This window comes from Anarrhichthys ocellatus, unplaced genomic scaffold, assembly GCF_004355925.1.
Source record: "Anarrhichthys ocellatus isolate YVR2014 unplaced genomic scaffold, GSC_Weel_1.0 scaffold2, whole genome shotgun sequence".
Classification (NCBI taxonomy): Eukaryota; Metazoa; Chordata; class Actinopteri; order Perciformes; family Anarhichadidae; genus Anarrhichthys; species Anarrhichthys ocellatus.
Window position 1 is genome coordinate 17,184,852 of NW_022280032.1, and position 27,387 is coordinate 17,212,238.

The 27,387-nt window shown below is 42.7% G+C and overlaps 2 protein-coding genes across 8 annotated transcripts in view; both read right to left on the reverse strand.

Annotated features, from left to right (window-relative positions):
• tspan33b (tetraspanin 33b) overlaps nucleotides 1-4,757 on the reverse strand; it is a 21,001-nt gene extending 16,244 nt beyond the window's left edge. For both annotated transcript variants that reach the window (XM_031862804.1, XM_031862795.1), the window contains exon 1: nucleotides 2,515-4,757. In XM_031862804.1, the coding sequence (XP_031718664.1) occupies nucleotides 2,515-2,610 (96 nt within the window). In that variant the 5' untranslated portion in view covers nucleotides 2,611-4,757. The remainder of the gene's footprint in view (nucleotides 1-2,514) is intronic.
• Nucleotides 4,758-5,479: 722 nt separating this feature from the next.
• tspan9a (tetraspanin 9a) overlaps nucleotides 5,480-27,387 on the reverse strand; it is a 152,334-nt gene continuing 130,426 nt past the window's right edge. For all 6 annotated transcript variants that reach the window (XM_031862758.1, XM_031862776.1, XM_031862784.1 and 3 more), the window contains 6 exons: nucleotides 24,546-24,737; nucleotides 21,607-21,681; nucleotides 14,343-14,444; nucleotides 13,847-13,978; nucleotides 12,651-12,734; nucleotides 5,480-10,698 (listed from right to left, as the gene is read on the reverse strand). In XM_031862758.1, the coding sequence (XP_031718618.1) occupies nucleotides 10,627-10,698; nucleotides 12,651-12,734; nucleotides 13,847-13,978; nucleotides 14,343-14,444; nucleotides 21,607-21,681; nucleotides 24,546-24,737 (657 nt within the window). In that variant the 3' untranslated portion in view covers nucleotides 5,480-10,626. The remainder of the gene's footprint in view (nucleotides 10,699-12,650; nucleotides 12,735-13,846; nucleotides 13,979-14,342; nucleotides 14,445-21,606; nucleotides 21,682-24,545; nucleotides 24,738-27,387) is intronic.

Consider the following 27,387-nt stretch of genomic DNA (forward strand, 5'->3'; position numbering starts at 1 on the left):
TGTGTGTGTGTGTGTGTGTGTGTGTGTGTGTGTGTGTGTGTGTGTGTCCTGTGATGTTGTAAAGCTGCTGAGGACGTGAGCTTACCCCGACAGAAGCTCCACAATAAAACAGCAAAGAGGAAAGTAGGTGGACTAAGAGCTTCGTGTTGATTGCATTGTCGACACTAATTTCCTTCCTTTCCGAGAATGTTTTTCTCCCCTTGAATAACAATCTGCATGATTTTCTTTTCCAGCCTCCAGATTCACAGAGTCACCTGATTACTGATTGTGTGTGTGTGTCAGCGTGAGTGTTTGTGCACAGCCTGATAAAACCTGTTTATCTTTGTTTCTATGTGAAAAGCCTGTATTAGATCTTTAGAGGTCATGAGGATCAATGGGCCATGGCATGTATATAGTATTTCTTTTTGCTATGAAAGAGTTGCAATTTTTATGTGGATGCCTTCACGTCCAGCCCTATTTCTCCTTATGTGCTCTGGGGAAGTAAATTGTTACTTTGAAATAGTTTGTTTCATCTCCCTCACATTTTTTTCAAACAATAATATGACTTGACAAGACAACAGCTGACAAAACACAAGACATTGATGGTGCACATTTTCTTTGGAACCTGCAGAGTATTCCAGATTTGTGAAAGCACAGTTTGTTTGTTTGTATTTTAAAGTATATCCTCTGTTGTGTACGAGTGTATGCACCAGCAGCTCCGTTTGTCAGTTTGCCACTGTGTGTGTTTATGTGAATACGGGTGATAGTGTGCATTTGCAACAGCAGACACACACACACACAACACACACAGTGAATGTATTCCAGCTCTGTTTTCAGGCTTTTCAAAGGGATGAATCAGGCTTCTCCCGGCGGATTGTGTGCGGAGGTGAAAGCCAGCTGAACTGAGTCGTGAGGACGCGGGGACAAAGACCTGATGGATTAGGGCTGCAGTGTTCACTTCTGAGCCCGTGTCTGATAAACAAAGTCAACCCGGGCCGGGCTGTGCGGCTGCAGTTACTGCTGATTGGCTGTAAACACAGTACGAGTGCGGTACAGTGTTTGGCCCCTCGCTGTGTTTGTGCAGGATCAGATAAACAGGGATATAATGGAGGTGTAGGGACTCCACAGAGCTACAGATGTGATCCGTGCACTTGAAGTAGTAATGTGGTAGGGACATGAGGGAGTCAGAGTGAGTGTAAAGTGTGTGTCTGTTCGTGTGAACGCAACTTCTGTTGAGAGACAAAAGGGCCTGATGGAAGGTTTAATGACTGCAGCAAAACATCTTCTAATCTTTTCTCTTTCTCTAACAGTTGTCTTCTGGCCTCTCAGTTACACTAACAACCAGCAGTGAAGCTTGTATAACTTGAGACTTTGTACTTATACTGTGTATCGGATGCACCCTGAAGCTCTGCCACATGACCCAAAGGTGTTCATTTGAGGGTTTTTTTTAAACTGGAAGTTATTTAACACAAGAAAGTGGATATTGTGTGGACACAATTCTTTTTCAAAATGTCAGGTTGGTTTGGATGCATCTGTAGTAGTTTTATGCTTTAACTATTTATCGTCCATTGATTGTTCGCTAAAAGTAATGGAAAACCATTTTAAATGACCTTTTTATCTTTTACTGTTACTACTTTTTCAACCATTTGTCCTATACGTTTTTTTCAATAATTTATACATTCATTTTAACTATATTCTTAGAATTTATACATTACTTTTGGCTAAATTTCAACTGTTTATGCATCATGTTTATGCTTATTTTAAACAGTTTATTAATTACTCTAAGCTTACACGTATTAGAAAAATGCTTAAAATAGATATTCATCTATTTCAACCAGTAATCCATTAATTTTAGGCTAACTGTTATTAGCTTAACTCCACTTGCTTGCAAACTACTACTTCACTTTTTTAAGTAGTTTAGTTACTTCATATTCTCTCCACATAGCTGTGGCAACTGCAGAAGTAGCCCTTGGGGTACAAGAACCTCTGGTTGGGAATCACTGCTGTATGTAATATGGATTCCAATTTTGTGCAGTCATGTTGTGAGACAATAAAACCTACAATAAATCCAACAGTGGCTATCAAGTAACAGCATGTGAAAGAAAATACATGAATATCGAATCATTCAGATACAGACTACCAGCAGGCTTCCACAGCTGCCAGATGTTTTGTAGTTCAGTATGAGTCAATGCTCAACTGATTTGATAAGAATACACCACTCAACATTTGCCACACTGATGTATGAGCAATCTCAGTGTTAAAATAGGTAGCAGCAGGGTGGCTGGGTGCTCCTGCTGTTTGCAGCTACGGGTACTATCTGAATTATATTTGGTAATTTATTATTTATAAGCTCTTTTTCTTTTGCCTGTTTTAATTTGGCTTCCTTTTCCAGCAGATCTGACTTTTGTTTTTGGAAAGCTACAGCTCCCAGATGGCTGTATGCTCACAAATATTAAGAAATATATGGAGTCCCGGGACACCATAATGGCTGTCTTGCTGTCAGTACTAATCCTTCAACAGCGAAACTCTACTCACCCAAAATAAGAAGCTGAAGAAGAAGAGAAAATATCTGATCCAGGGGTTGACGTACGAGAACGTCTCGGCTCGGTTCAGATTGTGTTCCCTGTCCATTGTTTGTTGGTGTTTCTACAGTCACCAAAGTGCTGCAGTGAGTTGAACTTCAAAACTAGTCCTCAGGCCGAGCCCCACCCCGCAGACACTCAGCAACCATGTGAATCTGTGTGGAGGGGGTTGTTTGCCCGCTGTGGAGGTGTCAGGCTGGCTAAAAAAGGGGGCATGGGGCTGTGACGCTGCCCTGCCATGCTGGTGGGGCCCAGAACTGTCCATGTAGACAGGAAGATCAGATTACACAAAAAATATCTCTGGCTGACTGCAGCTGAATGGCTTTAGGGGCTTTGGAGTATTGTCAGCCTGCTGCTAGATTGTAGACCTTCTTTCATCCCAGTCACTCTATCTGTCGTGCTTCCTCTGTCGCTTCAAAGTTCCTTGATACCGTATATAAAAGGCCAACAAGCATATTGCCCACTTGTTTCAATATCATTGCTCATTGCCTCTAAAAGGCTCGTGTTCCAGTTTAGAAGTGACAGCATCAAATACAGATGCTCTTCTGCAAAGACTAGAGTAGAATCACAGTTGACAAAGGCTGGAGAACAACATCTCATGTGGTTAAATGACATCGGGCAGCTTGTTCTGATGTTTCCGCTGTGCCGCGTCGCTTTGTGCTCGAGAGCGAGTCTGTCGAATTTCAGCCACACATCACTCAAATGAATCAAGGAGCAAAGATGTCAGGCCACCGTTCTGTAATGAGATTTGGATGTAAAAAACGAAATTGATAATCGACCGGCTACAATGGATCATCTGTCAGACTGACGAGAGACCATCTGAGGACAGAGAACAGAAATAACTAGAAAGTTTATGTGAATGTATGAAGGAGACACTACTGGCTCTTTTCTAACTAGATCAAAACTCAGAGATGTAGTCAGAACCATCCTTGGGAATAGGAATACTGTATATGAATACTTAATCACAAGCTGATTTTTTTTTTTAATCATTACATTAGATGTCTCCTGTGGATTGCCAGAAGGACATGAGGTCCTAGCTCAGTACATTGCTAGAGCTTCATGCAGTCTTAATGAGTAAGATGGGAATGATACTACATCTGTACATTAAAGATATATGGAGCTACTGAACCTGGTTGGTTTCGCTCAGCATAAAGACAGAATCTTGAGGGGAAAGCAAAGAGTAAAACAACGTCTTAATGTGGTTTTATAGGGGTAACATAACAGCACAGACGGGCCCTATTGAAACATATTTTTTGTACGAATTTAACACAACCTGTTAATTGGTTCAGAGGTGCAAGTAGGCACATTTAAAAAAGAATAAAAATCTTTGGACAGAACCAGACTCGCCGTTTCCAGTTTTTGTGCTAAGCTAACCGCCTGCTAACTTTAACTTCATATTTCCCATAAAAAAACGTAAGAGTAGTATCAATCTTTACATTTACCTCTCAGCAAGAAAATGTTGAAGGATTCCTTTAAAATAAACAATTGCTTTTTACATGCTCATGTTTGTACACTAACTATTAAGGTACTGCCAGCAGCTGGTTGGCTTAGCTTAGCATAAAAAGAAACAGTGGGAAGTCAACGCTCAAATAGGTTGTGGTTTAATGCTAACTGCACCCAGCTAAGAAATAGTCTGGCACACAATGCCCCTGTAAAACCACAACGTTACACAAAATGTAATAAAATATGTTAATTATTGAGCGGTTGGTAGGTGGATTTTGTTGTCTTTGGACAGAACCAGATCAGCTGTTTCCAGTTTTTATATTATACTAAGCTAACCTTACAGACTAATAGCTGTAGCTGGGAGTGAAATCAATTTTCTCATCAAACTCTCAGCAAATAAACATACTTCCCAACAGCTTTCCGCCTTAATTCCAAAAGAATCGTACTTTCACCGTTATTACATTTATACAAATATTGTAAAACTTTTAAATTTTAAAGAAGAACAAAGTGTGAGGCTACAGAAAGCCTACAGCAGCATTAGTCGTGCTGTTTTTGCATGTGGAGTCATGTCAAAGTTAAAAGCCTTGCTGCCATGCAGTAGGAAAGATAGCAAGTTTATTCTGGAAAACGAGACTGACTGAGAACAGATAGCAGCAGAAACAACCTGCAGAAACCAGGTCCACTGCAGGTTATTAACAAGATGAATGATGCGGTGTGGGGACAAACTAAACACTCATCAAAATGAAAGCCGTCCCAATTTAGGTTAATGTAATGAGTTCTGCTAAGGATGAGTTGGAAAAAAGTGAAATGCTGTAATAACAATTAGGGAAAAAGAGTATAGTTGATTCTGTTTACTTTATTTCAGTACATGTTACTCATACAAAATAATCTGTACAAAGGCTAAAATAGGTCATATTTTTTGCATAGAAGGAAAAGTGACGTAAAACAGAAAGCCAGGATGGAATGGCACAATAAACTCCACTATCACACACGGGCCTGATAACAATTAGGTTCAAAAAGTGTTAGAGCTCCGTACAAAAATACTCTGCTGCTCACTCCATGCTGTAGAAACCAGAGACAAATTGGCGAGGGGCTCCCACTTTCATCATCTCCCTTTTGTTCTTGACAAAAAAAAAAAAAAAGAAACTCTGCTCGACTGGCTGACTATCATTAGCCCATCTCAGTGTCTTTAGGACAACAGTGCCTCAGGTTTTGTCATTCTTTAAAAAAAAAAAAAAAAGAGGTCCTTTTAGGGCGGCGATGCCACTAGGTTTCATTTAACACACCATGGCATCCGCTGTGACACCGCTTCACTTTGCTCTTCAAGCCAAGTCCTGTCTTTCAACCCCCAGCAAAACAAATTCAGCATCAAACACTGTTTAAATGCTGCCTGAATAATTGACAGTGACTTAAAAAGGGAATACATCAGGAGCATCGAGTCATTAAACATGAAAGGCAATGAGCGTACGGTATCGTGGGATTTTGTGACACTCTTTTATTTTTTTATAAAATAGTTGATTTCGAGAATAAAGAGAAGTTAGTGCACCACCTTGTATAGATATTTAGAGTGCTTTCACATGTAGCAGAAAACTCCACAGGACAAGGCTGGCAGGTATCAGATAGTGCCCCCCAGCAGAACACAACATCAAATACACCATTTTTCCAGAGCATACATTTCCACCGCTCAGATATTCAGCTGTAGCACAGGAGAAGGATTAGGAGGATATTACAGAAATAATATGTCGGCGGTGGCAAAAAAAATAATAAAAAATAGCTTCTAGGTCTCAAAATTCTTCACAGCAGACAAAACCCAATTACTGCATGTGTATTCTTCCTTTACCAGCGCTGTGGCTTATACTGGGAGTGCTTCCATGGATAAGAGGGAATACTTTATACTCCTTCCAATAAAAAGAAGATCATACGGAAAAAATGTGTCTTACTACAAGATGCAAATAAAATATGAAAACCATACTGACAAAAAACACAAATTTACATCAAATTGACACTGCTCCGGCATTTCACAGAGGCAGAAAAACCTATCAAACATGAGAGAATGAATAACATATGGCTGGAGGGTATTGTCCTTAAATGAGCACAACAGATCATAGGTTGTTAGGCAATTCACAATGGCAATGAAACTGTCAATGTGATTACAAGAGGTAAAGTATAACAGTAAGTTACAGCAGTTGTAAAATCAGCATATTTACATCCGGGGCTAACGTACAGGGCTGATATATACTGTAGTGGCATGAGCTCTGTGTTGTACAGTGTCATCTAATAGATCATGCTCTAGAAATACATAACGAGTCTTACACTGGCAGTTTTAAAAGACATACTGCAGATTATGCCAGCACGTCCTAATTTAATTTGACTAGGTCTTACAGAAAAGCACGGAGACAAGCGTGCATTATGTCTTTTGTGGGCTTCATCCAATGCTAGATGCCAAATTTTCCCTCTCTATCAATTCTGACTTACCTGCTTTAATTGCCTGTAGCCGTGTTAAGACAGAAAGGCGTTTTTGCAACTTGTAGAGGAACATCGCAAAGACTAATCCTCTAAGAGACAAATGCTTAGTGGTTTCATGTTCTCACAATGAGAGACTATGAGCCTCTGTCATGAATGGAAAAAAATCAAAGCCATTTAAAACAGCCTACAACAAGAAAAACAACAGTATATCGTATAAAAACAAACATTAAAACAGCCACAACCAATGTACAAAAATAACCTCATTAATCTGCTTTTGTTAAAACGGCGTTAATCCCGGCATTCGACAAACACGAAGGAACATTTTCTCTGACAAAACCATGAAATCTAGGTGACAGTGGCAGAGCTGAAGGGGGGTTCACATGGAGGAGGAAATGTCAGAATGTCAGCGGAGTCAGATCAGTCAGGGGCAAAGAGTTTGCAAGCTGGCTTTCTGAAGCATGACGTTAGGTTGTGAGACAGACACTGGATTTGCTTTATTCCACATTTTCTGTGACATCCGAGCTTAAACACTTCTCCGCCCGGTGCGAGATGAAGCACCATGACAACATTTTTGTTTATTTTCTGAACTTGCCTGCAGTTAGCGCTGCAATGCAGTACTGATTTACAGAAGTAGAGGCAGCTATTAGTTACCATGCCCGTGTTCAGGATATACTTCAAAGCTGGTTCCAGTTGTCTTAAGAGCACAGCTGTATTTCCACAGTGGCAGTGCTGCCAGCTACTGTATATGTAGCGCTGCAGAGCCAGGCAGTAAATAAGAGACGTGCGGAGGGGTTTGTGGAGGCAGCCAAGCAGACGAGATGTGACCACTCGTGCCTGCGCTGTACATCAGCAGCTGTCATGTTCCCCCCGTGGACACAACAAGAAGAGTCTGAGCATATGGGGACAGGCAGTGAATCACAGCCAGGAGGGTCGGTGCACATAACAACCCAGATCTGCTGCTTCCTGAAGCACGGACCTCTTCCTAAAAACGTGTCTCTCAGATTAAGTCATTATCAAAAAATCAACCTGTTAAGAATTACTTCAGGTGATACTCGGAGGCATACAGGCTGACAGACTGGAAGAATGTCTAATGGGTGAATCTTGGTGGGTCATGCCGTGTCACTTGTTAGCCCATGTAGCGGCAATGCGCAGTGTCTGAGTTCCAAGGCTTCATCCAAAGCAACTAACTCTCCTGTCAACAATTACCTTGGATACAATTTAGAGCACAGAAATTTCTGGTCCCAATGATTTCTGTACTCCTGATAATTCTAGTATATTACGACTTGGGCCTTACTGTGGTAGTTTTGGCCATCACTCTTATCGGTAATGGCACTGTAAGTTCTTTGCAGAGACCTGGAAATGTGGCCTCTAAAAAGAAGTCGGATGGGGAAAGAAGCATGTAGGCTGGCCTCTTGGATTGCTGCCCACATCTCAGACTTTTTCTAACAATTGACAAAACGTCTTGTGCTCATTGACGAGTGTTTTTTTGGTTGTTGGGAGGAGCAAATGAGCCAATGAGAGCAATGGGGACGTCTTCCTGTGCCATAGTGAGAAGAACAGCCTGTGTCCGAAATCACTCCCCAAACTATACAGTGCATTTTCTGTTTTTTTTACAGTCCCACACTTTCAGTATCCAAATTCAGAGTGTGGAATTCATGACCCACACAATGGCCTCCAATTTCCCACAATGGATGGATCTAATCAGCCAAGGTAATTGAAAACACCTGTGTGGCCGTGCAGGGCTTTTGTATCAGCATCTGTCGACCGTGGCGAAAGACGGGAGCAGCTCCTCGCAACCGCGTTCATGTGGAAATGACTTTGTCACATCAGAGAGGAAAGTCAGCCCTCCCTCCCCAATGGAGAACGGCTAATATGAACACAGTGTCATGATGACTATTGAAATGGTAAAGCAACATGGCAAAAGGCCTTTCTCACAGGAGACATTTGGACTTTTCATAGAAGGAAAAGCACACTACTAACGATGGGTCTGTTCGTATTAAGTGTTCCAGTGAGCGAGCACAAGCAGTACCAGGAACCTGAAATCAAAGCAGCTAAATGGAATTCAGCCATCATAAATTTCATTACTTAGACCCGAGCTATTTCCTACGGCGACAAGTCAAAATCTTTTCTGTGAAAAGGGCCAATATTTCATCTGATTATCAGCCTATAGGAACATGAGCAGTCAGATGATCGTATAGGTTTTTGAACAAACTCCCACATTAGATTTCACTGTTCACTGAGGTGAACAGTGAAATTATTATTCAAACTGTCCATCAGAGTTTACAGATGGACTTTTCGGTTTACCTTTGTGTTTTCTGAACAAGATGGTAGCTAATGTGGTTAAACTATTGGCCTGTTCACAACCTGTTGGATCGTCTGACTGCTTGTTTCTTGCCTCGTTGTTGAAATGTTGTAATGCACTTGAGTTTACTGTCACAGCTGATGACCAATCGCAACCAAATGATGGCCTGAACTGAAGTAAGTCTTTAACAATAAGCTGTTTTTTTACACCACCAATACTCTGTATCTGGTGGCCACACCAGATACAGAGTATTTTCAGTCTTAAGACAGCAAGCACATATTCCTTTAGTGAATCAGTGGTAAACAGGCATCAACAGACATGTCCTATAGGCTTTGTTGCCATACCTATCTGTCTCAGCTTTGATCCTCCTACACTCACCACCCCCCCTCCACCGTGGCTGCAAGAAAAGTAAGCTTATGTAAAATCTCTGAAGTTGCAAACCAGAGTATCTGTGTGATGAGCAGGAATGTCAGCTATTGTGGGTACGTATTGAGCATGGAGCTCATTGCTTTCTGACACGTGGTAAGAAAATTGGGGCGAAAAAAAAGAAACATGGAAAGAGGAAGGAGTTGACAGCCAGAGAGAGGAAGAGTGAGAAGGGCAGAGCAAATTGATGAGATCTCAAGAATATAGAAGAGAAGGTCTCTAGCCGCCTCCGCAAACACAATTGAATGTAGCAGGGAGACATCATGTCTGATCTGCTTTCGCCTCTCGTGCCCTTGCTTTACACCGTGTTTTTTCCCCCCCTGCAGCTTGGACAATGTGATAAAACCCCCCCACAAAGTCTCACACACACACACACACACACACAAACACAAACACACACACACACATTTGAGTCTGTATTCTCGAAGGGGGAACTGAATCACCCAGATCTCTTCACTTGACAGTCCTGGTGGAGCCCTAATAAACAGCAATTTTACACCATTTGTGTTGTCTCATAGGGAATGGGAATACTGCTGATGTGTTGCAGTATAAAGTGTGTGTGTGTGTCTGTGTTCACTAGTAGATTTGCGCATGACAAGTTATTGTTCAGAGAATACTGCAGAATTTGGTGCAAAATAAATCCTCCGATGATTTCTCACACCAACATGACATTCCTCCATCACGCTCGTTTTACCAAAACATCTATAGCCAAAAGAAGAAAAAAAAAATGAATCATGTATTACATTAAACAGCATCCCCACATGTCCGTGTTGCTCCACAGCAACATCACGTCAAATCCATCTGAGAGCTCATTGCACTGATCTGTTCAACACTTACACATCACAGGAGCGTCGACGACTTACAAAAAAACCCAAAATGAAGACGTTTGACATTTCAACGACAAAGGTAAATCAGTAAAGTAGAAAACTACCATGCCATGTTGAAACTCTTTCCAAGTGAAAAGGAGGCTCGACTTTAATCAACATGAGGGAAAAAGAAACTCCACAAATGTTGAAGGGTATTATCAGTTGTATATGTTCTCTTTGCCTCAGAGAAGGGTGTGTGGGCATTAGTAAAGTCTTCATTGTCTTAAAGTCTGTCCTTGCTTCCTTTCCAGCTAATTTTTAGTCCAAGCAAGAAAAAAAAAAAAGTAGAATATGTAATAGAAATGTACTCAAGAGGAGTGACAACCAATGGGATTCTCTTCCTTGCCGAAAATAGGTGTCCCTTCTCCTCCACTTGTGTTACTCTTTGGCAAAATGAATGGAGCGAGAGGAGAGAGCAGAATGGAGCGGGGAGACAGCTGGGATCTGTACAGAAGGTCTGGGAAGTGGGGGTGGGGGGGGGCAAAGAAGGTTGTAAAGTGAAGGCGGGCGGGGAAGCTGTTTAAATCAGAGTCTCCTCTCCATTGGGAGCCTCCCTCCAAGGCTAAGCATCGTACTTCTTCCCTGTTCTATGGATGTGGTGGAACAGCGTCATGGAGAACGCCATGCCCAGGAGCTGTGGAAGAGCGGAGAAGGAGGTGGTGAATTTGTGTGTGTATATATACGTACATACAGTCTGTGTGTGCACATGTGTCTCTGTGTGGTCTTTTTGATGTTGATGCCTTATGGCTGCAATGAGTTTTGATGCGCTGTATATCCTGTGGTGAAGCGCAAGCACTTTCTCGTTGGTTTCACTTTATATATATACATACACAATATAAAAAATGGCTGTCACTGTCTTTTCATATTCATCAACATGAACCCCATTAGTGTATGACTGTATAAAAATAAATGTTAAACCTGTGCAAAATAGGCATATCGTTTGTTTTCATGGACGGCCGAATGGTGCGTCACTTTAAATGTTGCCGCCGCAAGGAATTGTGGGGCGGGATTGTCTTCTTTCCTTTGGTAAAGGATGGTCCAGTGTATCCTATGCTGAAGGGCTAAGAAAGGAAGCATTGAAGCACCTTTCCTTAGCATTTAGAGAATTTCAACAGCTCCTATATCATTGCAGCCACTCGGATACTTCTGGGTGATTTCACTCCGTTAGGAACCTCAGCAAAAGGGAGTTTTCGACTGCAGCCTGTGTGTGTGTGTGTGTGTTTGCAGAAGAATGAACAGACAGGGAACATATAGTGTCAGACAGAGACAAGAGGGTCGGTGAGTGTGAATGAATCCATGTAAGAAGAGTGTGCTCTTTCATGAATACATAGCGGCTGTATACAGTAATGCTCACTTTCTCACAGTGGGTGCTGTGAACTTCAACAGAAGTCTCAAGCACCATCTTTCCCCAAGGACAATTGAAATGTGAAGAATCTTACAAAACTCAACTAGGGGATTTCATAGCGAGGCCACCCTTGCTCTGAATGAACAAGAGTTCATGAATAAGCAAACGGGAGAGCGAGGGCAGGGAAAATAAAGCAAGAGGGCATGTTGAAAAGTAAGAAGCAGAGTGCAGGGGCAACGCATCGCATGAACAGGAATTTTGTGTGAAAAATGTTCGGGTTAGGTTAGGTTAGGGGGTCATCCCAGTTAACGTTACCCTTGAAAGGTTACCAGTCTGTCACAGGGATGGCACATATAGACAAGCAGGCCCCAGCTGGCTGTTTCTGGATCCAAACCCAGGACCTAAATATGTTTCAACTTGAGCAAAAACATTACGCTTATCCCTGGGCTTTATGACTCTATTTCATCAACGTATACAGAGACTGCAGGAAGAAGGAGAGAAATTGGAGGAAGATTACAGAAACAACTGTGAGTTCCTGATGGATGTTGAAATGAGTCAAGAGTCTGAGCTGTCATGGTCGGTGCATTGCTAGCTAGCTACAGCTAACGTCTGTATAGTTGGTACTTAGCTGGCTGCCTGGAGTGAATAACCGCAAACTGCAAAAAATTTATGCAAAGGCGAGGGGAAAAAGTACATTTAGCTTTCTTCAGTCTGCAGACACTTTTAGGACACAACCTTCAAGTAAGTAGGAAATGTACTGCAACGTCAGTGACACTCGCCGATCAAAGAGGGATAGATGTAAAGCAGATTTTAGGACAAAAGGAGAAACGGTATCGTAGGAGGAATATCTATCACCCTTGCTTTTAATCTGAGACTCTATACCTACTCCTCCATATTCAGTATCTCCGCTGATCGCTCCTTATACGTGACTACAGCCTGTTTGGCTCAAATCCAGGAAGGCTTTGATTCTCCCAGACAGGATCAGAGTGCAGGAGACAGTAACTTCAATATTTCAAGATGTGTGGGTGCTCAGAACACCTACTGAGCACAGTCCTCATAACTTCCACAGGAGAAGATGGTGACACAGAGGCCATGGGATGCACATATTTTTTTTTTCAAACATGTTGCCAGACATGAAAACAGCAAAAAATGAAGAAACAGGGAGAAAACAAATGGGAGAGAAGCACAAAGAAATGAATGAAATGAAGAATGAAAGTGCCATTTATCAATAAGCCTCCTACCTGCACCACCAAGATGACCATGCCTATGGTTCCCAGCAGGTGCTTGTTGTCATCCAGCCATTCCTCCACTTTCTCGAAGCAGCCCTAAGATGAAGCACAAGCTTGTAAAGATACCACTAAAGAAATGTGCATTTTCAGTGCTGCAGAGGAATCATGTCACTTCAGTTGCTGCCTGTTTGGTCAAGTAGAAAAAACCCATGCATCCTGTTCACGCCTTTCCACTAGAATGCATCTCTTGCATACGGGATATACCCTTGGATGAATGAACTACCAGGTGAGGTGTTAAAACAAGTGAATTGCCCATGAGTGGTGACTTTTATATGCAGACTTATGGGCCATATAGACTGTTAAATATATTACCACCTGGGTTCATTCAAGGGTCACTCACTGTCAGGGGAGGTGGGGTGAAGGACTTAATTGTGGTTTCAGCTGCAAAGTGGTGCCCCGTCTTGAGTGTGGGTGCTGAAGCGGCATGTAAAGCTAACTATATAGTGTGTGGCCGTCTCCTCTGGGCAGGATTACACACAAGCTTTGAGTGCTGCGCTTTCCCAATGGGCCAGCTCAATGTCTGCCTATTCTCGTTTCGGCAATTCGATTAGAGTTTATTACAGTTTTTAATCCCCTACTTTGGACCTGCTAACAAACCACACATGCCAGACCAAATATAGCAGATTAGACTTGTAATGGAGGGAGATTGTTGAACGTTGTGCTCCAAGCCTTTTGAGGAAAAAAAACGGCGACTGTTTAATACATAATGGAAACAAATCCTGTGTGATCAGCAACAAGACAAAAAATGAAAAACTACTGAACAGATGGACCGAAGATGTATGGTTGTTATGTCCTTTGTGAATGTACAAACTTTAAAGTCTCTGTGTGTGTGTGTGTATATATATATATATATATATATATATATATACACCCACCAAAAGAAACACCAAAAGAAACACAAAACATGAGTCTCTTTGTGGTCGTTCAGCGTCTCTGGTCGTTTTGCAGCTCTTTGTGGTCGTTTTGAGCCACTTTGTAATTGTTTTATTGACTTAATGAGAAATGTTTACAGTCACCTCAAATAGAGCCTCTAACCTAAGGGGCTCTCTGACCCATTGAGCCTCAGTAGACCCATTCAGTTATGCTTCATACAGTGCATGAACAATAGAAAAGTATTTGTGAATATATTACAGCCGATGTGAACTCACCCTGTTCCAGAACATGTTCGTGGAGTTATGCCCACAGTTCTGGTAATGCTCCTGGCAGCAGCGGTCAGGTACTACCTTCTCCTTCAGGGCCTCGTGCCAGTCGGTGTATGCTATCACACCGCAGCACTTCCACTGTGAATGACACACACACACACACACACACACACACACACACACACACACACACACACACACACGCACACACACACACACACACCAGACAAAATATGAGTTAATGTTTCCCGCCAAACTAACTTTAATGTAACCAGTATTGTAATTAGTCCCTTTGCTAGCACTGCAATAATGGAGTGAGGCGTACTTCAGCAGTTAGATTTGACTTTAAATTTGCATTAAAGCCACTGCCACGCCAGGGAATACATTAGCTGGAATATTTTAGTAAAACTTTGCATTTATGTGTCACTTCTAGGGTTGCGAGTGAACGTTCATGCTAATTTTTCTAATATTTGATGTAATGCATGGCGTGAGGTCTGCTTACCTCTGCCTGGATGATGTTCCAGGCATTTCGTAGGCCTATGTTGTTCTCCGAGTTGTAGAGAGCCAGCCCATCCTTCAGATCCTGCTTGGCGTTCTCACTCACCTGAAGACGAAAAAGGAAACAACGGCCTTTATTAGAGACCTTGGTTTGAAGGGTTCGGTTGAAGAAGTGTTAATTGAGTTTTAATATCAATCATAGTCTTTATATTGGAGCAGGTAGTTGAAGCTTAAGTGTTAGGGCGCATTCATCGTCTACGTCTTTTTCACACAGATTTACATGATCATTTATATGATAATAGTAGCAGTGAAGTGTTTTTTAGTCATGATGAGAAGGGTACATAGACGGCTGACTGTTACTGACATTTAAAGACAGAAAGTACCTGTGGCTGCCAACATAAAAAACAAACAGCAGCTCAGTTACAGGTAGCTTGTTTTCTTGTCATCTAAAAATAACCCTGCTACAGTCACTTGGACTTTTGAATGACTGCAGATCTGACACACGTCATGTGTCGCTTGGCTCCACACACTCATGCCTTCAGCAGAGCAAGCAAATCGTTTTCCTCTTGACTGAACCCCAATAATATGCTCAGGGTCGTGCCATGTCTGATGGAGATTAATATCTCATCGGATGTGTTAATGAGATACAAAATCACAGCTTTCGTTCTCCTGCAGTTTGCGCTGCCCGTGGGGATTTGCTAACTGCCTGGACAGATTGAGAGGCGCTTCAGATATGGGGTAATTATTACTGGGAAAAAAGATGACATGCACCGTCAGAACCATGCACACATCTTCACAGGCAAGTTACATCGCAACAAAACAAAATGCACTCGCTTTAATAGCTAAAGATTAAGGCCTCAGTCTGTGCCCGGGAAAAAAATAAATAAACGAATTCTTCACACAATAAGAGAAGCGGCATCATGGCTGTCACCGCCTGACACAACAAGTTACTTTCAGCTATTCTTCAATTTCTTTACTCACAGAGGTAGAACTGGTCTTCAGTTAGACATTGTTTGGAGGCTGCTCAGTAAATCCCTCAGTGAAAAAAATCTTAATGTTACTTGACTAATTACCTGTGTAGCTCAGCAGTTACCTGTATTCTGTACCGAGTATGAGAGATAGACCAAATCTCCATTTGACCAAACAGAAATCTAAATTAAGCTTTAAATTAAGTGGTTCAGCAATTTATCGATGGGAAGAAAAACCCTAAAACCCCTGTTTGGTGAGTATTTCCTGAATTAAACATAAAAGCCAAAAAAGTTTTGTTACGGAGTAATTAAAGTTCCCCTGGCAATAAAATGCTTTAGTTATAGCTAATCATGCAAAACCCATTTAAAACATCCTTTAAAACCTTTGAAATAAGATTGGTATCATTTCAAATCGCGCTCTTCTTTCTTGCTTGTTGACTTTGCTGATGCAGAGGAGCGTATCTGTGCAGTGCACCTCGGGCTGCAGGCCCTTGCAAATCTGTCCTTGTGCAGGAAAATGAGATGAAGAGCAGCATCATCAATCTGTGCCTCGTACGTTGTTTCTGTCCTTTATCTCTTCCTCTCCATCTCGGCTATACGTGATGCTGCTCGCTCATTACTGACTCCTCGCGCTAACATAGTCACTAGAGAGCATGAAGGGGGGGGGGTGCCCTGCTACAATAAAAAAACATCTTCTGAGTCACCAATGAGTCTTTGCTGCAGCCTGAAATGAAACGTAATTATCCAGATTTACCGCCAACGAGAGGAAGACAGATGACTGCAGAACAAACAGGGATTTGATGATGCAACTCTCCTTGCAAAAGGAGCGGATACATACACATTCTTTGTTGCATTAGCCTATTTCTTCTGATGATGAAAACTAACTTCTTGACTGAAGCTCATGTTACTGGTACAGGAAATCGTTCACAAATAGCCTTACTTTGGCAACATCTAACCCCAGGTTACTTTTCTCTGAGAGTTTCCACAGGGCATCAGTGCAACTCCTCAGACGTGGCATATTGACAACACCCTGCTCGTACTTTTCATTACATAGATAAGCTTGTGGTTTCCCTCTGGGCTGACCAAGTCCATGCTCAGCAATACAGGAAGCTACAGGACAGCACATTCATCACATACATCTAAAGGGTTCAGCTCGGCCAGCGTAGGTGAACACACAACAGTCACATAAAGGGAGAAACAGAGGGAGACAGAGCAGATATACAGGTTGACGGGGCGATTGAAGGAATAAGCCTTCTATCCAAATTGGTGTGTGTTTTCTATCACTGTGCACAAAAGCGGAGAACAGAGAGTGGGTGGTGGAGTGTCTGATAAACACCTGTCTGCCTGTCACTTGCGACGCTGTAATAATACAATACAGCCAGTCAGTGCTGAACTTACCAAATAGTAAGGTATTAAAGATATTCTTCACGTAATTTTCAGTTTCTTCTTTGATTTAAACAACACCATTTATTTTCTTAAATTTTACCAAAATCTCACAAGCATATTTTGGGGGTTTTATCCCACAGAGACATTATTAATAATTCATGTACAAGAACTCCTTACTGACAGATCTGGTGACAGGTAAACACCCCGGGGACCAGGTAGACTGGGACTTGTCACCGTGCATATATGGAGCAACACTGCTTATTCATTACTGGAGTGCATTGCCATGACTGAGCTGACTGCTCCCATTTTGCAAAAATGTGAAAGATCACATTTTTTTTCTTGGTCATTCAATGTTGAATATGCACCTTGAATCCAATTTCCCTGGTCAGAATGCAAAGGTGACATCTGTGCCACGCAGGTGACACATTCTGCAATAACAAGTGTAGAGATTATGCACCCCGGTGAAATTCCCTCTTTCTCATTAGTTTAGCCTCTGAGGACGACTGGCTAACAACTGGTGTCTCGGAAGGCAGTTTGAGTTCCTCGCAAAACACCAGAAAGTATTGCTTGTTTACAGTAGGTGGTGTAATGCGTGTATAGAAGAGCAATTAGTGTATTGTGTTGAGTTTAATTCACTTTTACCCAACCGCTATTTTTCACTTTGAGGGATTACAATCTTCAAACAATGTTTAATTCCAAATGAATCACAGTCTCTGCAGTACAATTCCACTAAAGAAAAGACTATGCAGGAGGTTCAGTAAACATATTATCACTCTGTGAAAGCAGCTAACTAAATGAAAACACAAGCCGTCTGTGGAATCAGACAAATGGTACATTCAGTATGAAAAAATATAGCCAGATTAAGTTTTAGTAGTCTGCCACCTTCTGTGCACACTCACAGGAGAACAGAGCTTGGAGATATGCATGAGCCCACCATAAAGTACATAACTGAGGGAGAGACAAGACACGAGTCAAAGAAAAGAAGCAAAGAACACCAACTTTTCAATGAAAAATCTCTCAAACCTCTAATATATATGATTTTATGGAGACGGAGCAACATTATTTCTGGCCATGTGGTGAACATAAGGTTAATAGTCACTCTCCTTTTAGCTCTGGTTTGGTCCCTACCAGCTCCTGAGAAAAATATCTGGCTCCTAAGTTGCTAAATGCGTCACTATATTCACCAGCTAGCCACTGACTCTGTGTGTCTGCCGGTTGGTGCTCGATAGGGAGAGTAAAGTGGGTTTTTAGAGCTTTTGGGCTAAAAACGTGCTGTGGCCAGAGACAATGTGGTGAGAGTGAGAGTGGGGGGAGGGAACCAAAACAGTCAAATTGAAGGCTGGTGCAATCGGTCGATAATTCAATGTGGGTGGCAACTTATTTGTACCGTAACATTTAGGTCAAGTTATTTTGGTTATGGTCGAGGTAAGTTTCGATGACCATAAGTTGAAAACGGTGAAGAAAGAAAATAGGAAAACTATAACATGGACTTTTCCATTAAAGCAGGCTTCACATTCATGTCAAACTGGAAATGGACACCAACCCTGATGGTCTTCACTGTAGAAGAAAGCACTCTTGACGGGCAAACTGTCCATTTTGCAGGCCTATTCTTCAAATTTCCATTGCATGTTCTACAGTATTCACCTCCTCTCCTCCCTTTCATCCCGTCTTCAGTCTTTAAACATGACTCACTCTCTGAAGTCTTATACAGCTGCACATCTAAACAAATTGTACTTTTCCTTCAAGTAAAAGAAAGCAGGTTGTTCTCTGTACTGTCGGATCACAGAGACTCCGTTGGCTTATCTCCAGTCAGCTGTACAACAGTGTTGAAAGAGTGTTAGCTAATAACCAAACACTGAAGTGACGGTCACATCCCATCTTACAGCATTAGCTGTACACCTTTTTCCATATGTAATTTGTTACATTCACTCCTTGGCACCTCTTTGTGTTCAGTACTTTTACACTGTGCTCCACAATCATTCAATCATTCTTGGGTGTATATTGTCAGGTCACACTGGCTGTAATTGTCACGTCCTTTGACTCTCGAGGACCCTAGGAATCAAACATAACAATATTTTACTGTTGCTCTCATTGCTCAACTCTGGACAAGTGCGTTAGCTAACTGCCCGGAAAGTGTAATAAATGATGTGGAGAAAAGCAGCATCACAGCCAGAGGTCCCCAACAGCACATCATTAAAAAGGATACTTAATTCCCTCAGTTGCTCTGCAAGCCTGTGCTGGGTAGCCCGAGGTTGTGGCACTCAACAGAGCGAGGGGAAGACCCCCACGACTTCTCTGTAATTGGTCTAGAAAAAGATAAAGCATGGCCAGGGATTGAACATAATTCCGCCGGTAAACTATGACTAGATGTGTGTGCCGGTTTGCTGGGTTGTTAGCTAGATAAATCATGGATGTGGCATAACCTTCTCTGCTCTCAGAAATAGTCTATAATGTGATTGACCTGCCATCCTCCTCCATGACATCATTGCCTTTATCCGATCTCTCTTTCTAAGACTTTACAGGAATGCCTCACCTCACGTTTGTCCTCTTTTGATTCTCCCTTTAGACTATATTTATGTACTTCTACCTCTTTCCTCCAACACCTTGCCTCCCTAACCCATTCATCTTCTCTCCCTTCCCTCCCTTAGATACCTCACTTTACATTTTCTCTCACATGTGTCCACATGCATTTCCCCTTCTCCCTACACCCCCATGAACATGCTCTGGTGCTCCCTTTCTCTGCTTGCCAGGTTCTGCTTTCTCATTCTGAGCTAGTTAACCTAAACTGGTGTTCGGCTCGGCATGTTGGTTCAACGGAGGCACAATGAGGTCACATCGTTAAAGACGGATGGCTGTAATCTGGTTTGTGGCCCAGCCATCTGCTGCAGTCAGCTGTTTGCTAACTGCAGGCCCAGCCTTTATTATACTACGGCCTCTACATGGCATTTAATCAGAGAGCTTAACACCACTGGGCTGTGGAGGGAATGAGTGGGTACCTAAGCCATACCTGGAGGCAAGACTGCTGGGTTGAGGAAGAAGGGAGAGAAATTCTCCATTAAGAAGAAAGAGCAGAACCTCTTAAGAAGGATTAAACTGGTGGAAATTCAGAAATAAGGGGGAGACTAAATGAAAGCAGTGAAAAAAATGTCTTCCTCCAGCAAAACCAGATACTATATGTTCGTTTTCTTCCCTACATATCGTCGACAGCTTGTCACCCGGAAAGATCACAGTTTGTAGAGGTGTCACTCATGACTTAAAGATAACCTATTTGAAAGACTAACATATCTGACGATACACATTCAAAAGCTGCCAACTACTGTATGTCTTCCAGACTTGTTAATAAATGCCTTGTGATTAGAAGATCAAATAGCAGAAGTGAATTAGTGATTCCTCTGATCACAGCCTGTAGGAGAGGATGAGGAGAGGCTCACACGGCATACTAGATCTCACTGGAGAGAGGCGAGAAAAAGAACAGAGCAATGTCTGATGGCCTTGTGTGATGGACAGCGATTACCCTTCATCTAATCCTGACATTCTGAACATATACTGCAATCTGAGTATCAGCGCCACACAATTTCCTCAAATTTGCAGGATGTCTCATTTGGAGGAAGTCTGATAATGCCATCTCCAATGACATATGACTTGCTGTAATGCCCTTGCTTTCCAATGACATTTGAAGACCAATAAAGGGAAATATATTGGGTAGTGATTAGCATTATCGTGGTTCCACAACCCATTAGGGTCTAGTGCAGGATAAACACTCAATTTGGCAAGATGGGAGAAACAAAAAATACATTTGCTATCTACTGGTACTGGTGTGAATCAGACAGTTTTGCCAGAGTAATGCCCTATTCGGCACAAATGCAGACTTTAATTTCACATTTAAGAAATACTCAGCCCAGCTTGGCTATCTTTTCCAGACTTCACAGGTGATGGGAAGGCACTGCTGTGAAGTCAAGAGACTCTCTATTTAAATTCCACCGGAGGGATCAGAGTTTGGATTTTTTTTTCTCCACAGTTAAGCCGGTAATATTTTGGAGATAAGGCAACAGACATATTTACTCCAGACAGGGTGTGCCTCCGAGACCTGATCCAAATCTGAGAATGGATTGGTTGCTGAATGAATTCCTTTATCTGCCTAAGAGACTAAGTTTGAGCAATAACCTCAGAACAAAGAGTGAGAATTAGCCGACGCCCCCGGGGGCTGGGCGACAGAGACTTTGAATGTATAAATATACAGATCTATCAACGACGCGTCCTTGAAAACATTGCTTTCCCTGCGCAAGACATTTGTCATGTTCAGGATGAAACATTTGTGGGGCCATTTGATTAACCAGAGTATAATCCAGTCTGTTCTTGGATGTCAGTAATCTCCAGAGCTTTACATAGCATCATCTGTTGCCACCACACAGGCATTCACCTGACTTGAGCCCATGTGGGGGTCATGGGAAATGTGCTGGGGGCCAACTACAGGGAGCCAACTGGTGGGGATTGGGCTGCATTTTGTGGCCTAACCTTTGACCGCTGCGTTAATGGCTGAATAAAGATATTCAACCTCCTGTCTGAGAAACACAACCCCAAAAAAAGAGTGAACTCAAGATACCCGGAAGCAACTGGAGATAGATATGTTTGTACCACTAAGACTTTTAATTGCTTCATGCAGTTGCTCCAGTGTGTGTGCTAGTGTGTGTGTGTGTGTGTGTGTGTGTGTGTGTGCACAACTTTTAAGACATTAACTTTCCAAGGCCAGGCTGTTCAAACTGTGATGTATGCCAGACAGCCGTTGCAGTGCGGGTACACATATATGATGAAATATGGTAGACTGCACAAAGAAAACGTTACAGAGTTGACTGGAACAATGACAGACGTTGGCTTTAACATCCAGGCTTAACATGGAAAATGAAACTAACTTACCTTATCGGAGTACACGAAGAACAGGATGAGCAATATCAGCTCTGCCAGGAGAATTATCAGCAGGACAATGAAGAACTGTCAGAGAGAGGGAGGAGAGCCTTGTTTTAACAATTGCCTTGTCAGTATTGTTATTCTACCTTGTCATGCCGTTGAAAACACGTTGAAAATAAATCTGAGTCTCTATTGCAGTCATTTCTGTCTCTGAGTGCTACAAGATGTGAGGAAAAACAGCAATTACATGACTGTAGGTGACATGCATGACAGTTTACAACATACATTTTTCAATGTGCGCTGCATCTGGGATTTGCAGTGCTTTTGATTCATACTCTACCTTCAAATGCAATGTGTGAGTATGTGATTCCTTCTGTAGCTATGCATAGAAACACCATCAGTCAATTCAGGTTAAATGAATAGTTTTCGTGAAATAAGCTTATTTGCGCTCTTGCCGAGAGTTACGTGTGAATATATACTGTATATATAGCTTAACTTAACAGAGCTTGGCTCTGTCCGAATGTAACTAAATCTGCCTACCAGCACCTTTAAGCTCCCTAATTAACACATTATATCTTCTTTAAGTACAAAGCACAAAGTGTAAAAAGGACACTTAATTTTATTGGAAGTAATGTGCTGGACTGGAGACTCTGCTGGTTGCCTGACAGCCTTACTAACCGTGACAACAGGACTGCAGGATGTTACTTTGCCCAGCCAAGAAATAGCCCAACACCCAAACAAATAAGATATAACATGTTAATTAGCGAGCTTTAGAGGTGGTGGTATACACATTTTGTTACGTTTGGACAAAGCCTGTTTCCCTCTGTTTGCTGTGTTTGTGCAAAGCTAAACTAACTGATTAATTTAGCATACAGAAAGAGTGGGATCGATTTTAGTGGGATCGAATTTCTATGTGATTCTCGGCAAGATATCAAATAAGCACATTTTGCTACGTGTTGAAGTATTCCTTCAAGGTTACTGTCAACGATCTCAGTTTGTGGGCAGAATACACAGCAACCCAGATTCGTCAATAATAAAAAGAAGGCAACAATCACAACCTCAAAAACATTCAAATGAGATAAGGAAAGACAGACAACGAGAGATGAAGGAGGAGGCGGGAGAGACAGAGGGAGGAGAAAAGGAGAATCTAAGAGCTGGAGGGCTTGTGGACGAGTGAGAGGAGGGAAAGAAGGCATAAGACCTCCCTAGATGCATTTCATCTACCATTCTCCTCTCCCTACTTGACTCCCCTTCAGCTCAATATTTACCAAGCTCTTCTGCGCAGCATGGGAGGAGGCAGGCAGACCTAGATTCTAGAAAACCCCATTAATTCCAAACTTATTTGGGAGGAAGGGGGTCGGCTAATATTTGTGTCGAGGCCCAAATTAAATGGTAACGTCAGTTTGCTGTTGGTTAAGTATCTGGGTTGCCAGTTTAGCGTGTCACTGTTGCTGCTGAAAGTTAAAGTGACAGCTTCGGTACACTAAATTGGTGGTGCTCTGATGATCGTGTGGGAAAGTGTGTGTATTCGTATACACACACAGCTTCGTGGGCGTATGTAGCGATTCACACTTTCAGGGTTTTAAAGAGTTTCTGCCAGATATTTCAGTGTTATATCTCTCCCACTTTTTTTTTAAAATTTGTTTAAGTAAACATTTTTTGGCAGCAAAAAAGAGAGAATGAAAATTGACTGCAAAGGATGTCTGGGCTGTGAATATTTCTAATCCAGAGAGAGTTGTCCGCAGAGAAACTTCAGAGATAATATGTCAAGGTAGACGCTCAGATCCGTTTGCTGCGGGAGATCTAAACCCACTCTGATATTTCCACGTCCTGCTCTCCCCCACTCCACCCCTGGGTGTGCTGAGCCGGACAGTCATGCTAAGAAAACAACAACTCCGAGCAGACACCGTTGCACTGAACAGAATTATCACGGCTAAATATGAAACGCTGCCACACACTGATGACTTAATACAACATTGGAACCTCTAGATTTCCCAGTCGCTCTTTTTTGTAATTTACAAAATGTCTCTTTCTCGCCCCCCTCTCCCTCTCCCCCCCCCCCCCCCCCCCCTTACCTGCACCCGGCTCTCTTCCTCTCTCTGCTTCACAGTTGTTAGGCAGGTGAAGGAAGCCATGTCGAACACAGAGGATTTGGTGGGGCTTTTGGTCGGATGCAAGAGCTTCGAGGGATTGAGCTGTTTGTGATGTTAAGTATACCCAAAAGCCGAAACTCCACTTTTCAGTTAAAGTTCCCATACATGAAAGTTTCCTTTTCTTTCTTTGCGACAGTCCACACAAATCTCATTCCACTGAACTTTCGTAATTAACTTTTGCTTAAGATAAAACACTTGCACAACTTTGGGCAAACAGTACAACGCCAAGACAGTCTTTGTAATGAATAATAGAACATCCTACATTATTGAGCACAAAAATATCAAGTGCTTTTAGTGCGCTATGTACGTACAGTAATTCAACCAGGCTGGGGACACAGAAGGCCTCTTGACTGACAGCTCTGTTTCTGGGATGTGACCAAAGCCATGGAGATGTCATGAATGTGTTGGTGTTAATATGCAGAAAGGGAGCATCTTTCAGCTCAGCTCTAATTTTCCTTTGAGAGCTCCCGAGGTTTTATACAATGCAGAATAAACTCTTCCTGTCAGTCGGCTACCTCCGCTGAGGTTCTGGCTGGAAGACAAATACAGATACCCTGCTGAGTTCTCGCTGCCCTGTGAGCAGCATGTGTGGGTGTATAGACAGCCACATATGTGAGAGGTTGTCTCCAAGACGTTTCTGTCAATATTTGCATGGCCGACACGGGGGAATATGAGAATATTTCAAAGGAGGAGAGTAAGAGTGAGCCGTGTGTGAATTAATCCTGAGACAGTCGTCTGCGTGGCTCTCATTTATAACGGGGCACTGCGTAGGTACCGCATGTAGATTGAACTCACGCTCAGAAGCAGGCACTTGTTCTCCTTGATGGCACCCAGGCAGCCGAGAAAGCCCGTTACCATGACGATGGCGCCGACGGCGATGACCATGTTGGCAGCCGACAGCGAGGGGAACGAGGGCGAGAAGGTGGCGAAGCTGCCCTGCGACACGGACAGCCAGATGCCCACGCCGAGCAGCCCACAGCCGCATAACTGCAAGGAGAGACAGGCCACAAGGTTAGCAAACCAACAGCAGGTAAGTTGTTTCTCAGGGTTAGTTACAGCAATTATTTACAAAAAAAAGGTCATCGTCGGCTCTCTTCCACCCTGGCAGGATTTGCTCGTAACACAATGATAGACCTTCTGAACAATACGGGTAATCTACAGAGCAATGTCAGCTATAGATGAAGGCAAATCCCAGCTCAAAAAGCCCAACGCAACAGGCTCAACTGCCCACACAGTCATCCATCACCAAACACATGCTCAAAAAAAACAAGAGGGTTTACACCAATTAAAACTATGATAAGCCAATAACAGCTCCGCAAGAGATTAGAGGAAAAATTGGACTTGGGCCGCGCTGATTTTGTATGTTTGAGCTGATTACGTTAAATCCAGAACAAACAGAGATGTAATTACTGCCACCCTCTCAAATGAAAACTTCCAAGCCTTCCAAAAACCACCCGCAGTAGACTTGAACTTCACCTAGAGGGAGCAATTCACTAATTCCCCTCAGTCACACTGCCGGGCTCCCGCTGATGTGTGTGAGGTCCATTAATGCAAAGAAGTGTTTACGGAGGGCTCCGATTGCCAAAGTGTCCCATCTACTGATGTGCTGTTCCATCTATCCGACATAAGAGCCATACAGCGTGCCCACCGCTCTGTGAAATATCGGCTAGGAGGTAAGTGGTGACATTTTTGCCTGCACCTAATAGAATGAAATACCCAGGGCAATCTTGCCATGAATAAAAAAAAAAAAAAAAAAAAAAAAAAGGAATGAGGTAAAATATGGAACGGCACCATGGTAAATCATCACACCACAGCCCTCTGTTCACACCGCTCCCCTCTTCCTTTCTTATCTTTGCACCGCTGCTCCAGAACACTAACGCCTGTCAGCAATATGTGAAACAAACACACACACCTACACGCGCACACGCACACAGTCATCATCAGGTAAGAGTTATGAATACATCTCTGCTTCCTTCTTCTCTGTTAAAACAAATTAATTAATCCACCACACACAGCATTTCACCTCTGGATCTGACAACACTGAGCTGATGAATGGCACAACTGACAACAAACCTGGAAATGTGCTGCAGCACTTTCACAACAAACACAAACACTCGCACCGCGGTAAAACAAAGTGACTCCAAGCACACTACAAGTACAACAAACTCATAAGTGTCTCTCAGAGATGTTAGGTGATGATGTGTAAGAGAAACTTTGGAGTGTCAAATGCAAGCCTCATGAGCTGGTGAGAGACGCCTCGGCTCTAATGAGTCCTATAGGATCTGTAGATAAATAAACTGAGTTCACGCAGCCCCCTCTCAGGACTAAGTAACGACTAGATGCAATTAAAAGAGAGGACACGGAGAGAAAGAATCAGGACTGAGCGTAAATGAGTCAGGATAGATAAAAGCCCTATTTGAGAGTTGACTGCGCTGCCCAGGGTGTGATTTTGTGAAAGATTGGAGTCAGAGCTCTGCCAAATAAAAGCTTGAGTGCTGCTGTCAAGGTTGAAGGCAAGGGAGGCTGTAAACACTGCCTGCCCAGCACACTCTAAGAAAAAGACACGAGTTTAGTCACACATAGATGACAGTAAAGTTGCATTGGATTTCTCACCCAGAATGAACGAGTGGTCTCTGAGTGGTGCTGGTAAGACTTTGAATCATCTATCATCTAAATAATTCAGAGACAACTGTATTTGCTGGGAAGCCCCCGCTGGCCCTTTATGCTTCCTAGATTAAAAAAAAAAAGGCGGAAAGAAAGCGTAGATTGAAAAGGCCGGTAAAGGTCATGTCCCCATGAAGAGAGGGGACGATATCACTGCTGACACTCTACAGAAGGATAGATTAGGGAGGAAGGGTTCGAGGACGCAGGGGAGGAATTTTCTAGAGGACTGATAGATGGAGTGGTCTTAAGGCTCGCGAGGGGAACACAAGGAGCTTTAAGAGTCCAAGTGGGGAGGGTTACAGTGCCTTCACTTAATTGTGTTTAATGCCCAGTGAAGGGAGCTCGTCCAAGTGTGTCGCTCTCTTAAGTGACTGTGAAACCGCCCAGCCACCGGCACAATCTGTCGGATCTGAGCCTACCAGGAGTAATCTCTCTGCTCTGCTTCCACTACTACGACTACTACAACAACAACAACATGCGGTCATCGGACCTTTGTGCCACAGGAAATACCTTTAGCATAAGCTCTGATCTCTTCGGCTATCCGACCTTGGCGCGTGCGTCAGAGCTCGACCTCGAGGCTATCCGCTGAGCTCCTTATCTGCTTTTAATTGTGGGGCGATCATGTTGTGATTTCCCATCTGCGGGGAAAGGATCAGGGAATCCCCAAATAGCGGGGAGGCTTGTAAACAGTCACGGAGAAGGCTTTCTATTAAGGCATTCATTGTTATTACATCAATCGGAGCGGCAGATGCTGCAGGGTTGTGATTAACATTTGGGTTTAAGGAATAAATTGGCCGATTACCATATTTTCTAGGGACACAGAGAAAACAATGTTTATACAATGATGTTTTTTTAACTCACTTTTGATCTGAATGACCAATGAGTGATGAAAGTCAATACACCGACTGATGCAATTGACTTTTCTGATTGAAGATCCAGTGTTCACTCTTAATAAATGATCTACTCAGCAGAA